At 37.4% G+C, this 13019-nt stretch overlaps 1 protein-coding gene across 4 annotated transcripts in view; it reads left to right on the forward strand.

Annotated features, from left to right (window-relative positions):
• MMRN1 (multimerin 1) overlaps positions 1-13019 on the forward strand; it is an 82782-nt gene that overhangs the window by 52124 nt on the left and 17639 nt on the right. For all 4 annotated transcript variants that reach the window (XM_036281837.1, XM_036281869.1, XM_036281847.1 and 1 more), the window contains exon 7: positions 7818-9779. In XM_036281837.1, coding sequence (XP_036137730.1) covers positions 7818-9779 — 1962 coding nt within the window. The remainder of the gene's footprint in view (positions 1-7817; positions 9780-13019) is intronic.

Here is a 13019-nt window from a genome sequence, read left to right on the forward strand (position 1 = left end):
ATCGATGGATCAGGAGGAATTAATTAGCCAAAGGGATTTCAGGGAGAGCATAGATAGTCTAGGAAAGTATTTTGGTTACTAGTAACATCTGAATTCACTGGCTTTATTGTTTGTTTCCAAGCTATAAGATTATTGGTCTCTTTCACTTTGTTCTGTAAATAAAAAAGTACTCACTGGACAAACCCATTTCTATCACTCACAAATTGTTTTTGTATTTTCACCTGTGGTTTACAGGTAAAAGATTTTTCAAAAAGGTGGAGGTTTCTGCCTTGGCCAGTTTGCTCAGTGGTTAAAGTGTGGGCCTGTTGTCCAGAGAGTCCTGGGTTCTGTTCCCATTAAGGGCACATACCTTGGTTGCAGTTCGTCTCCGATCCCAATTGGGATTGTGCGGGTGGCAACCAATTGATGTGTCTCTCTCACATCGATGTTTCTCTCTCTCTCTTCCTCCCTCTCTCCCTCCCACTCTGTCTGAAGATAAATACAAAAATGTCCTCTGGTGAGGATTTTTTTGAAAAGGTGGAGGTTTCTATTTCCATATCATCTGTCAGTATAGTAACAGCCATGATTGTTTTTAATCATGTAAATAATTGGGGCTAGTAAGCCACTGAAACACCCTGTTCTACGTTTCTGGCATGTCCCCTATGGCCAAAACTTACTTACGACAAGCATGAGAGAGGGCTACATTTTCCCTGAAGTAACAGCAGGAACAACAAGTCAAATAGAAACACCATATAATTGACTATTGCCACCATAATGAAATTTGTTTAGCAAAATGTGGTTATTATAACCTGAGAGAATTAAGCCTGTCACCTGTTCCACTAACAAAAGTTCTGGCAGTGACAAAGGAAACGTATACTCTTAACAACAACACAACTACCTCCCCATTAGGAGACTTTAATTGTGTACTGAGCACAATCAATTATGAGAATCAAAGGGCTTATAGTTAAAGAATGTCGGTAAAGGCAACAAAAACTAAACTCACTCTCTCGGGAACTATGCTTGTCTAGCAAAACCAATCTCTTCTCTTCTGCTAGTAGCCATGGAAAGTGTTCAAAATAAATGCCTCACCTCCTTTAGAGGTATCTGAACATTATGAATAGGCTGCACAGAAGGGGCAGGTCAAGGTGTCCAATATCAAATATATCTGTTAAGTCAACAAATGTAATATCATCATTTTTAGGAAATAGAAGCACATGAGTCATATGAAACAGAATCAAATAGGCTTAAAATGATGTGCCCACTCAGATATCAACATGAAGCATTTATAGGTATTTTTGCAAAATCGGATTCTTGCACAGATGTTTCTTTGGTAAGAAATTAAAGAAATGTCTTAGCCAGTTTGACTCAGCAGTTAGAGTGTCAGCCTGCAAACTGAGGGATCGAGGATTCGATCTCAGTCAAGGGCACCGTATCTGGGTTGCAGGGTTTTTGTTTGTTTGTTTGTTTGTTTTTTATCCTCACCCGAGGACATTTTTTGTTCAGATAGAGTGGGAGGGAGACGAGGAAGAGAGAGAGACATAGAGAGAAGGGAACACATCCAGTGGCTGCCACCCGCACGACCCAACCAGGGCCAGGGACAAACTACAACTGAGGTACCTGCCCTTAGCAGGAACTGAACCCAAGTATCTCTGGACCACAAGTCAAAGCTCTAACCGCTGAGCCAAACCAGCCAGGGCTAGGTTGCAGGTTTGATTCCTTTCCTTTTCGGGATCTTGTGGGAGTCAACCAATCCATGTGTCTCTCTCACATCGATATTTCTCTCTCTCTCTCTTTCACTCTCTTCCTCCCTTACTCTCTATCTGAAAAAAAAAAAAAAAAAGGGTAAGGAATAACCAAAAAAACAAAACAAAACAAAAATGATAGAAATGTTACCTGAAAAGCCTCTTATCCTGTGCCCAGGTGTAGGGTCTCAGCTGGTTGAGTGTTGTCCTGTGCACTAAAAGGTGCCGGTCTGACTACCTGTCAGGGCACATTACCTGGGTCTGTCCCCAGTTGGGGCCTGTATGGGAGGCAACCGTTGGTTGTTTCTCTCACATCAATGTTTCTCTCTCTCCCTCCCCCTCTCTAAGCATGTCCTTGGGTGAGGATTTAAAAACAAACAAATAAAAACTTCTTATCCTGAAATAAGTTTATATATTTCTATACATTTTTTAAACTTATCTTTATCGTTGAATGTATTACAGATGTCCCCCATTTTTCTCCCATTGACCTGCTCCTCCCTGCTCTGCCCCCCTCCTGCCTTCTCCACAGTATTGTCTGTGACCATTGGTTATGCATATATGCATATACAAGTGATACCTCGGTTCTTGAACGCCTCGAATTTCGACCAAATCGGTATTCGACCAGGAGATTCGAGAAACTTTTGTCTTGGAATCCGAACAAATATTTGGAACTCGAACTTCCGAGATGAGCCGAGTTGAGCCGAATGGCGTTCATTCGGCCCAGCGCACCTTGCTTGCGTCATCAGTGTGAGTGCAGAGAGAGAGTCACGCTTTGTGGAGTCACACTTTGTGGAGAGAGTCACGCTTTACACTGAATTTAACCCTTAGACATACTGTACACTTTTATTTCTTGTTCAGACTTATGTTTTTCTACATATTATATACAAATTAGGCCAGTAAATAGGCATTTTCTGGGGCTTGGAATGAATTAATCCAGTTTCCATTATTTCCTATTGGGTTTCATTGCTTCGGTTCTCGAACAATTTGGTTCTCGACCGTCCTCCTGGAACGAATTATGTTTGAGAACCGAGGTATCACTGGTTTATCTCTGGTTTATCTCTTCCCAACTCCTCCCCTTCCCTTTGAGGTTCCTCAGTCTAACAACCAATTTGTTGTTGATCCCTTCTTAATCTCTTCACCTTTTTCACCCACCCTCCCCCACTCCAGTCTGGCAACAAACAAAAAGTTCTCTGTATCTATGAGAATGTTTCTGTTCTGCTTGTTCATTTTGATTATAGATTCAATTGTGGATACATATGTATTTATTGCCATTTTATTGTTCATATTTTTTATCTTCTTTAAGAAGACTCTTCAACATGTCATATAATAATGGTTTGGTGGTGATAATCTGATTTCTTTCAGACATTACTGTAATTTTACCCTTTACCTAATATATTTTTCCATTAAATAACAGCTAAGGTTTCTTCTAATTTTCATTTTCATAGTTTACTTTTTTCTTCATTACTTTGATGAAGATTCTGTACTAAACTTTACCTATTTACAGTGATTTTATCTTTTTTTTATTTTTTTATCCTCACCCAAGGACATTTTTGCATCTATCCCCAGACATAGAAGGAGGGAGAGAGAGAGGAAGAGAGAGAGAAAAACATTGATGTGAGAGGGACACATCGAGTGGCTGCCACCCACATGACCCCAACCAAGGCCAGGGACAAACCACAACCGAGGTACATGCCCACAGTGGAAACCGAACTCGGGCCTCTCTGGTCTGCGGGTACACGCTCTAACTGCTGAGCCAAACTGGCCAGGACCAGTGTTTTTACCTATTAATCTTATTCAGACTTTCAAAAGTTTTTCACTTTCTGAAATTAAACACCTATTGTTACTGTCCACAGTAATTCATTAATTAATTCAAGCATGCTTAAGTTTTCCATTACCTTTGCAATCCTGAACAACATTTTAAAGCCAAAATTATAAGAATATAATTTTCAAAAAAGTCTGGTTTCTAGCTTTTTTTTTTTTAATCCTCACCCGAGGACATTTTTCCATTTTTTACTCAGATAGAGCGGGAAGGAGAGAGAGGAAGAGAGAGAAACATCGATGTGAAAGGAACACATCGAGTGGCCGCCACCCACACGACCCAATCAGGGCCGGGGACAAACTATAGCCAAGGTACGTGCCCTTAGCGGGAACCGAACCCGGGTCTCTGTGGACCGCAGGCTGACGCTCTAACCGCTGAACCAAACCGGCCAGGTCTGGTTTCTAGCTTTAAGTATTTAATTGTATTTCATCAAGTTGTTGTAATGAGAACGAAAGATAATTTTAACAAACAGGACATAACTAAATAATCTAATAAAAATAACTGCTGTTGAGAAGCACCTACACTCAGTGAGACTAACATTTTATTTTTAATATTAGAAATTTAATTTTTCAAATTTCATTTTCTCTGTAGCATATAGAATGTACTCAATAAAAATGTGTTTTATAAATGGGTGACTGGTTAAATGGTATAATTTGGAGACTAAAAATACAAAAGCTAGAAGTGTTTCAGTATAATCTATCTTAATTGTGGCTATGTAATCTTTTTTGTAAATTTTTTAAAAAATCTTTATTGTTGAATGTATTACAGATGTTCCTCATTTTTCCCCCATTGACCCCCTCGTCCCCCGCCCACCTTTTCCCACACTGTTCTCTGTGTCCATTGGTTATGCATGTAAGTTCTTTGGTTTATTTCTTCCCACCCCCCCAGTCCCCCTTCTCTTTGAGGTTTGTCAGTCTAGCAACCAATTTGTTCTTCTTAATACCTTCACCTTTTTCACCCATTCACCCAACCCCCCTCCCATCTGGCAACCAACAAAATGTTCTCTGTATCTATGAGAATGTTTCTGTTCTGCCTGTTCATTTTGTTTATAGATACCATTGTCGATAGATATGTATTCATTGACATTTTGTTTGTTCATATATTTTATCTTTTTCTTCAAAAAGACCCTTCAACATTTCATATAATAATGGTTTGGTGGTGATGAACTCATTTAGCTTTTTCTTGTCTGGGAAGCTCTTGTCTGGGAATCGATATGGCCATCGATTCTAAATGACAGCTTTGCAGGATAGAGTAATCTTGGTTGTAGGTTCTTGCTTTTCATCACTCTGAATATTTCTTGCCACCCCTTCTGGCCTGCAAAGTTTCTTTTGAGAAATCAGCTGACAGTCTATGAAAACTCCCTTGTAGGTAACTAACTGCCTTTCTCTTGTTGCTTTTAAGATTCTCTCCTTGTCTTGAACTTTTTGCATTTTGATGATGATGTGTCTTGGTGTGGGCCTCTTGGGGTTCATCTTGTTTGGGACTCTCTGTGCTTCCTGGACTTGTATGTCTGTTTCTTTCACCAAGTTAGGGAAGTTTTCTGCCATTATTGTTTCAAATAGGTTTTCAATTTCTTGTTCTCCCTCTTCTCCTTCTGGCACCACCAAGATGTGACTGTTGGCACCCTTGAAGTTGCCCCAGAGGCTCCTTACACTATCTTCATTTTTTTGGATTCTTTTTGCTGTTCTGATTGGGTGTTTTTTGCCTCCTTATATTCCAAATCAATGGTTTGCTTCTTGGCTTTACCTACTCTACTATTGAATCTGTGTAAATTATTCTTTATTTCAATTGGTGCCTCCTTCGTTTCTGACTGGTCCTTTTTTATGCTCTTGAGGCCCTCACTAAGTTCGCTGAGGTTCTCACTAAGTTCATTGAGCATCCTTATAAACAGTATTTGAACCCGGAATCTGTTAGGTTGCTTATCTCCATTTCGCTTAGTTCTATTCCTGGAGATTTTTTCTGTTCTTTCATTTGGGACCTATTTCTTTGTCTCCTCATTTTGGCTGCCTCTCTGTGTTTGTTTCTATGTATTACTTAACAAGAGGTATGGGGCTATCTGAGACCAGATGCTGGTGGTTTGAAAGAATTTAGGAAAACCTGAAGCAGGATCCAAGACAGGCCAATCCTATGATAAAGCAACTGGCAACAGCTTGGGTGGGCCTGCAAGTTGGGTGGGGCAGGGCCTCAGGGAATCACCAGGGCAGGGCAAATAGTGTGAGCCAGGTTGCTGGAGTCCCAGATATGGTGGCTGTCTGCCGCCCAAGAGAAGGGCTCACCAAAGGAGCAAAGGCCTCTGACAGCACATTTATCCGGGAGATAGCCCCCTCTCCAGCCCTCACTCCAATGACAAACAGCTCAGTTCTTCCCTGTATGTCTCTGGCGCCCCTCGAGCTGCCTCCCCTCCAAGCTTAGAGGGAGAGAGTCCGATAAGTCCATGCGCGGGCCCTTTAGGAGCAACCTGGGGCTCCAGCCTCCTCAGCCTCCCTGAGCCTCAGTTCCCGCTGGTTTTTCCAGCCAGAATTTATGGGGATTCTCTTCCTGGCACTGGAACCCTGAGCGGGGCACCTGGTGTGGGAGGTGACCTCCTAATTTTTATCTACCACACTTGGGTGTGGGACCAGCCCGTCGCTGCCACCCCTCCTACCAGTCTTGATGTGGCTGCTGCTTTAATTCCGTAGTTGTAGGACTTCCATTCAGCTTGATTCCAGGCTGTTTTGAATGATCGTAATCTTTTCTAATTAATTTAGCCTTTCCTTAGTACTTTGCTGCTATATGTCATTGAATACTGTTGCAGTCTTTATATTTTTTTCCTATTATGTACAAATTAATTTTCGCTGACTTTGTTTTTTTGTTTCTTTTTGTTTTTGCTTTTGAAATGTATTTCAGATTTCACTAGGTTTAGAAATGTACAATTTTTTTTTCTTTATAAATCCTAGACCCTAAAGATCAATAATAGGATTGATCTTTAGGTGTAGAATTTCCAGAAAAATATAAAACATTTATTCATGTAAACAATTTTATAGCTTTGTCTTAGTACCAGATTAAATAATATCAAGATGCTCAAGCAATACATCATTCTATTCAGTATAGTTGCTCCTTCATAATACTCTTTCTGTCTTTTATGCATCTTAAATACTTTTAGAAACTTGCTAATAAAATATGTGCATGTAGAGACTATATATTTTAGCCCTATAATCATCTTTCTTAAATAGACTTCATAGTAGCTATAACTCATTTAATATCCCAATGCTCAGACCTAGTTGTTTAAAATTCTTCATATTATGTTTTGGAATGGTCATACCTTCCATTTGTATGTGCTTAATGTGTATAATAAATTTGCCTTAAGCATGTTTTATTTTTTCTTGTTTTCTGTTTTTTTGTAACAGGTTTTTTGTTTCATTTTGTTTTGTTTTGAATTTTTACATTTTAAAGTATTCATTTTCTATTCTAAATAGTTCTGAATAGTGCAGGACTCTCTCTTTTTTTTTTAATGCTACTTTTAGAACTATCCACTATTCTGGCTTATGATCAGTTCATGCTTTCTAATACTGGAGATACTATTATGTGCTTCATTAGTGGGAAGTGGCCTCTTCTCTCTCTTTATTTTTTTTTTTTTGGTTAAGAATGAATGTCATATTATAATAATTAAGGTAGATCTTAAATTTCTGTTTTCATTTGACTTAGTGATCTCCAAACCTCTCATTATTATTATGTTATCACTATTATAAACTATTGTTGAATATTATGACTATTACTTTATATTGTTCCTCATTTGAGAATCTCATAAAATTATTTCTCTGTAGTCAATGTATTCATTTTTATTAGCTCAAAACACAGGCTCTGAAATTTAATTACTAGAAACCTAGTAACATAATCATGACTTAACATTAGGTATTATTTACTAAGGCAGAAAGCCCAAAGCTATTTATTTGCATACAAGACTAAGACTAGATCTAGAATCATTGCATGCAGGAGTCTGTTAATGAAGACAGCTGTGGATCCCACATGTCTTCTGTCCAGAGAAACTTAGATTGATGGTTCTGGTGTGTTCCACACCACAACAGATTTCTCTCTTCAGACTTATGAATTAAGAAAGTGACTACCATCTATAAACTATAGAAATTTTAAAAATTCCATAAGTGTAGTCAAAAAGTATTTTTATTACTATATGTTATTAGTGTTTGGCCTCAATTTTTTTTTATCTTTTTAGAGATATTTAAAGTTTTCATAGTTAAAATAATGTGTTATTTATTGTTGTTTATTACTTCTTTCTCTAGGTCTAAAATCCAAAAGCATTAATGAGCTGGTAAAGGACATAGTTAGACAACAATTTAAAATTTTCCAAAATGACATGGAAGAGACCATAGCACAGCTCTTCAAGACTGTATCAAAGCTATCTGAGGACCTTGAAGACACCAAGCACACAATTCAGCAAGTTAATGAATCGATGGTGTCAATAGCAATCCAACAAAAGTCTGTTTTAATGCAAGAAAATAGGCCCACTTTGACTGATATAATAGATCTAAAAAATCACATTGTGAATATAAGACAAGAAATGAATTCTACATGCGAGAAGCCTATTAAAGAACTAGAAGCAAAGCAGACTCATTTAGAAGATGCTCTAGAATTGCAGGACTCAAGGAACATTCTGTATTATGAATCCCTCAATAAGACTCTTTTGAAAATGAAGGAAGTACATGAACAGCTTTTGTCAACTCAACAAGTATCACATCAGAACAGTGTTCCAGCTGCAGAATCAGTTAGCAATAATGTCACTGAGTACCTGTCTACTCTTTATGAGAATATAAGGAGGCAAGATTTGATGATGTTGCAGATGTTCGATGATTTGCACATCCAAGACAGCAAGATTAACAACCTCACCATCACTTTGGAAATGGAGAAAGAATTTTTCAGGAATGAATGTAAAGACATGGTATCAAAGTGCAGAAATGATTTTAAATTTCAAATTAAGGATGCAGAAGAGAATTTACAAGTTTTAAACCAAACATTGGCTGAGGTTCTCTTTCCCATGGACAATAAAATGGACAAAATGAATGAGCAACTAAATGATTTGACTTATGATATGGAGATCCTTCAACCCTTGCTTGAGCAGGGAATAGAACAACCAAAAGAAGCAAAAGCAACAAGGAAAAAAGTGGAAAGTCTAACTAGTGCTGTCAATGTTCTAAATTCTCTTATCAGAGAACTTACCAAAAGACATAACTTACTTAGAAATGAAGTACAGAGTCAAAGTGATGCCTTAGATAGACGTATCAATGAACATACCTTAGAAATGGAAGATGGCCTAAATAAGACAATGACTATCATAAATAATGCAGTTGATTTCATTCAGGATAACTACATGTTAAAAGAAACTTTAAGTACAATAAAGTGCAGTCCCAAGGACTATGATAATTGTAGCCAAAATATGGAAACTATTTTGACATTTATTCCTCAATTCCAACATTTGAATGATTCTATTCAGGATTTAGTGAATGATAATCAGAGATATGACTTTGTTTTGCAAGTTGCCAAGGCCCTTGCAGATATTCTTAAAGGTGGAGAACTAAGTCAGTTCAACTTTCAAACGATTTACCAAATAGTCAATGAAACCACTTCCCAGCTGATAAAATACCAGAAAAATATTAGTCTTTTGGAGGAAAAAATGCTCTCAGCCACAAAGATTTCAAAAAATTTTGAAATTCGGTTGCATGACATTGAGTCTAAAGTGACCAAGATGCTCATACCTTATGTTTCACTACAAAGAGGCAGTGTGGCCACAAATAGGAGAGACCAGGCTGTTCAACTGCAGGTATTGAATTCTAGATTCAAGGCACTGGAAGAAAAATCTATTCATCTCTCAATTAACTTTTCTTTACTTAACAAAACTCTCCATGAAACTGTAATGATGTGTCATACTGCTTCTGCACGCATCTCAAAACTGAATGCTACCATACCTAAGTGGATAAATGGTTCCCTACAAGATGCTCAGCTTCTTCAGGAAGGTCTTAGAGAATTTGTAGAATCAGTAATTGAAATAAAAACTCAAATTGCTCTATCTAATTTAACTTGGTATATAAATCAATCATTGTCTAGTAGGCTTGCAAATTTTTTCAAGTCTCAGAAGCAAGTAAAATCATTGCTGAAGAAACCCAATGCACTTAAGAAATCAGCAGTGAATGTTACCACTGTCCTGATTGGACGAACCCAAAGAAACACAGAAAACGTTCTATCTCCTGGTAAGTTATCATTTAAAAATCACTTTTAATCTCTCTTTCTATTTAAATGGTACTTAGTAGATCTGTACAGTTTAGCAAGATCATCAGATATAAAGGCACTTACTTGAACTTGAGTAAATAGTTATGTAATTCAAAGATTATTGAAGTATTATTTGAATCTGGTCCTATCCTATGTAAATTAGGCATCAGTACAAATCAAGTGCTTAGCCCTGGCTGGTTTGGCTCAGTTGTTGGTATGTCCGCCCACAAACCAATGAGCCATGTGTTCAATTCCAGTCAAGGGTAAGTACCTCAGTTGTGATTTGTCCCCACCCCTGGTTAGGGTCATACAGGAGACAGCCACTCAATGTGTCTCTTTCATGTCGATATTTCTCTCTGTCTCTCTCTCTTTCTCTCTCTCCCTCCCACTCTATCTGAACAAAAGTGGAAAAATATTCTCAGGTGAGGATAAAAACAAAACAAAACAAGTGCTTGTAGTATATGTATTTGTCTACATGATTCTTAACTTTCTTCTGACAAGATCCCTGTAAAACAATCAAATTTACCCCTGTAGAATATTTTTCTTTGCATATGCAATTAAAGAAAGCTATTGAACAATGAGCTCCTTGATGAATAAGACCAGACTGTGTCTTATTCATTTTAGCATTCCCTGGCAAAATATCTGATATGCAATAGGAACTTAGTAAATATCTGTTGACTGACTGACTGAATGAATACATACATAAGCAGGAATTCCATTTCTGTAGATCACAGATGGCCATGAATACCCAACTAAGTATCTTAGTTTATCTGGGCTTCCATGAGAAAGTACCACAGACTGGGTGGTTTATAAACAAAATAAATTTATTTTTCACAGTTCTGGAGACTAACATCAAGATGCCAACCTGGTTGCATTCTAGTGAGAGCCCTCTTTTTTGTTCACAGCTGGTGACTTCTCACTGTGTCCTCACATGGTGAAAGAGGTGAGAGATCTCTGTGGGGACTCTTTTATAAGAACTCTAATCCCAAAACACCAATTCAAAAGAATATATGTACCCCCATGTTCATAACAGCAATATTTATAATAGCTAAGATCTGGAAACAGTCCAAGTATTCATCAGTAGATGAGTGGATAAAAAGGCTGTGATACAATTACACAATGGAATACTATGCAGCTGTGAAAAAGAAAGATTTCCTTTTGTGACCTGGAGATTATTATGCTAAGTGAAATAAAACAGTCAGAGAAAGAAAATACCATATGGTCTCAGTTATATGTGGAATCTAATGAACAAAATAGAAACAGAAGCATAGATACATGGAACAGACTAATAGCTGTCAGAGGGGAGGAGGGTGAGGGGTTCTGGATGAAAGAAGGTGAAGGGATTAGCCAAAGGACATATATGCATAACCCATAGACACAGACAACAGTGTGGTGCTGGCCAGAGAGAAGGAGGCAGGAGTTGGGTGGAGGTGGGCAAAGAGGAGCCGTGGGAATGGAGACATCTGTAATGGTGTCAACAATATAGATAAGTAAATAAGTAAATAAATGCCGCAACAGTAAATAGTAAAGAATGCTATTATAGAACAAAACAAAACAAAAAAGGAACTTTAATGCCATTCATGAGGGCTCCACCCTCTATATAAGAACCTCCCAAAGGCTCCAAATATCATCAACTTTGGGGGGTAAGGATTTCAATATACTGATTTTTCAGGGACACTCAGATCATAGCACTAAGGCATTTAGACATGATTTTGTGAAAAGTGGTCTTTGAAAATTTGGGGCAGAGGGTTGGGTGCGGTAAGAACAGTTCAGAAGCATAAGCTAGCAGTAGTAGTGTATAGCCTGACTGCAAAACATAAAGTTAAGACATCACTGCAAGGGCAATAAAAGACACATCAAAGGAAGAGGTAGCTGAAACAGCTGTGAGGAATGTTGGGAAAGTAAAATCAACAGAAACAGACGAGGAATCGTGCTAACATGAATGATCTGAGGCTCGACCCATTATGATTCTTGTCCTAATTGCTTCAGTCAGTTTCTACGTAGCTCTCAGTAAGTTCATCTCTCTGAAGAAACTGTTTCTTCCTTTTAAGTAATGGATGTGCAGTAGATATTTTACTGAGCTTATTGGTCGAAATATGTTGCAGACTACATCACTGTAAAAAAAAAAAAAAAAGTGAGCTGTTCACACCCGAATGCCCAGCACTTGGGGAAGAGGAGACATAGGATAGTCTAACGTTTAGAATTTGGGAAATGAGAGAGTAGCAGTACCACTAATAAATGTTTGTAAACACTGACAAAGGGCATAAATTTGGGAAGAAAGAGAAATTCAGTGCAATGAATATAAACTACTTAGCAGTCTCTCTGCTGAGAAGTGTTTTATGTATATGTTTCGCATGTGACTAATATTAAATACTCTTTCCCCAGTGAACAGAATGGCTACTGATTCTTACTGCAGGAGATGGCAGTGTGCCTCTCGTATTTATCTGCTGTTAAATTATATACCCGTTTGGGTGAATTTTTTATTTTATTGCTTTTTAATTACAAATGGGCGATCATTATTCTAACATAGTATAACTCATATTTAATCTCTGAAATTTTTTATGATAATATTTAAAATCAGAAAATAGGCAGCTGAATTTTCTCTTGACTATTTAAACTGTGTTTACTTATAATTCCCTTTAAGTTCATCTGACCCAGGAGAACTAACCTTGCTCTGTGGAATCACAGAACAAATTATTTAGACATTTATGTTTCTAAGAGAAAGATACTACTTCAATATTCAGATATTCTTATAATAATAATTTTAGGAAAAATAACGAGTTCTTCTTTTTCATACTGTTTCAATGCGGGTCTTTCTGTGATTACTGCAAACGAGTTTCATTTAAACTCTATAAGGCATGTGATCATACACCAGGCAAACTGCGTCAATTTTTTTTTCTTAAGCCAAAAAATACCTGGACCTATGCAGTAAGTATAAAATTTTTAATCTTAATCCAAAATTAATTGAGTTAACATGCTTAATAGGGCATAAGAACTTGTAGACTTTGATAGTATAAAGAATGCGTGTTAGGAACTTATAATTATTGAACCTAATGGGCTAATAATGAACTCGGTTCTGAATTTTTTCTGCAATAGTGCCCTAATAAAATTGTTTTCTGATCCTTTATTTACTGTAAGTATAATTTTTGTAGGCTTATAATTAATAATTAATTAACAGTTCTTTATTTTTATATCAGTGAAGATAATAACGATGTCGGGGA

The sequence above is a fragment of the Molossus molossus genome, unplaced genomic scaffold, assembly GCF_014108415.1.
Source record: "Molossus molossus isolate mMolMol1 unplaced genomic scaffold, mMolMol1.p scaffold_m16_p_1, whole genome shotgun sequence".
Classification (NCBI taxonomy): domain Eukaryota; kingdom Metazoa; phylum Chordata; class Mammalia; order Chiroptera; family Molossidae; genus Molossus; species Molossus molossus.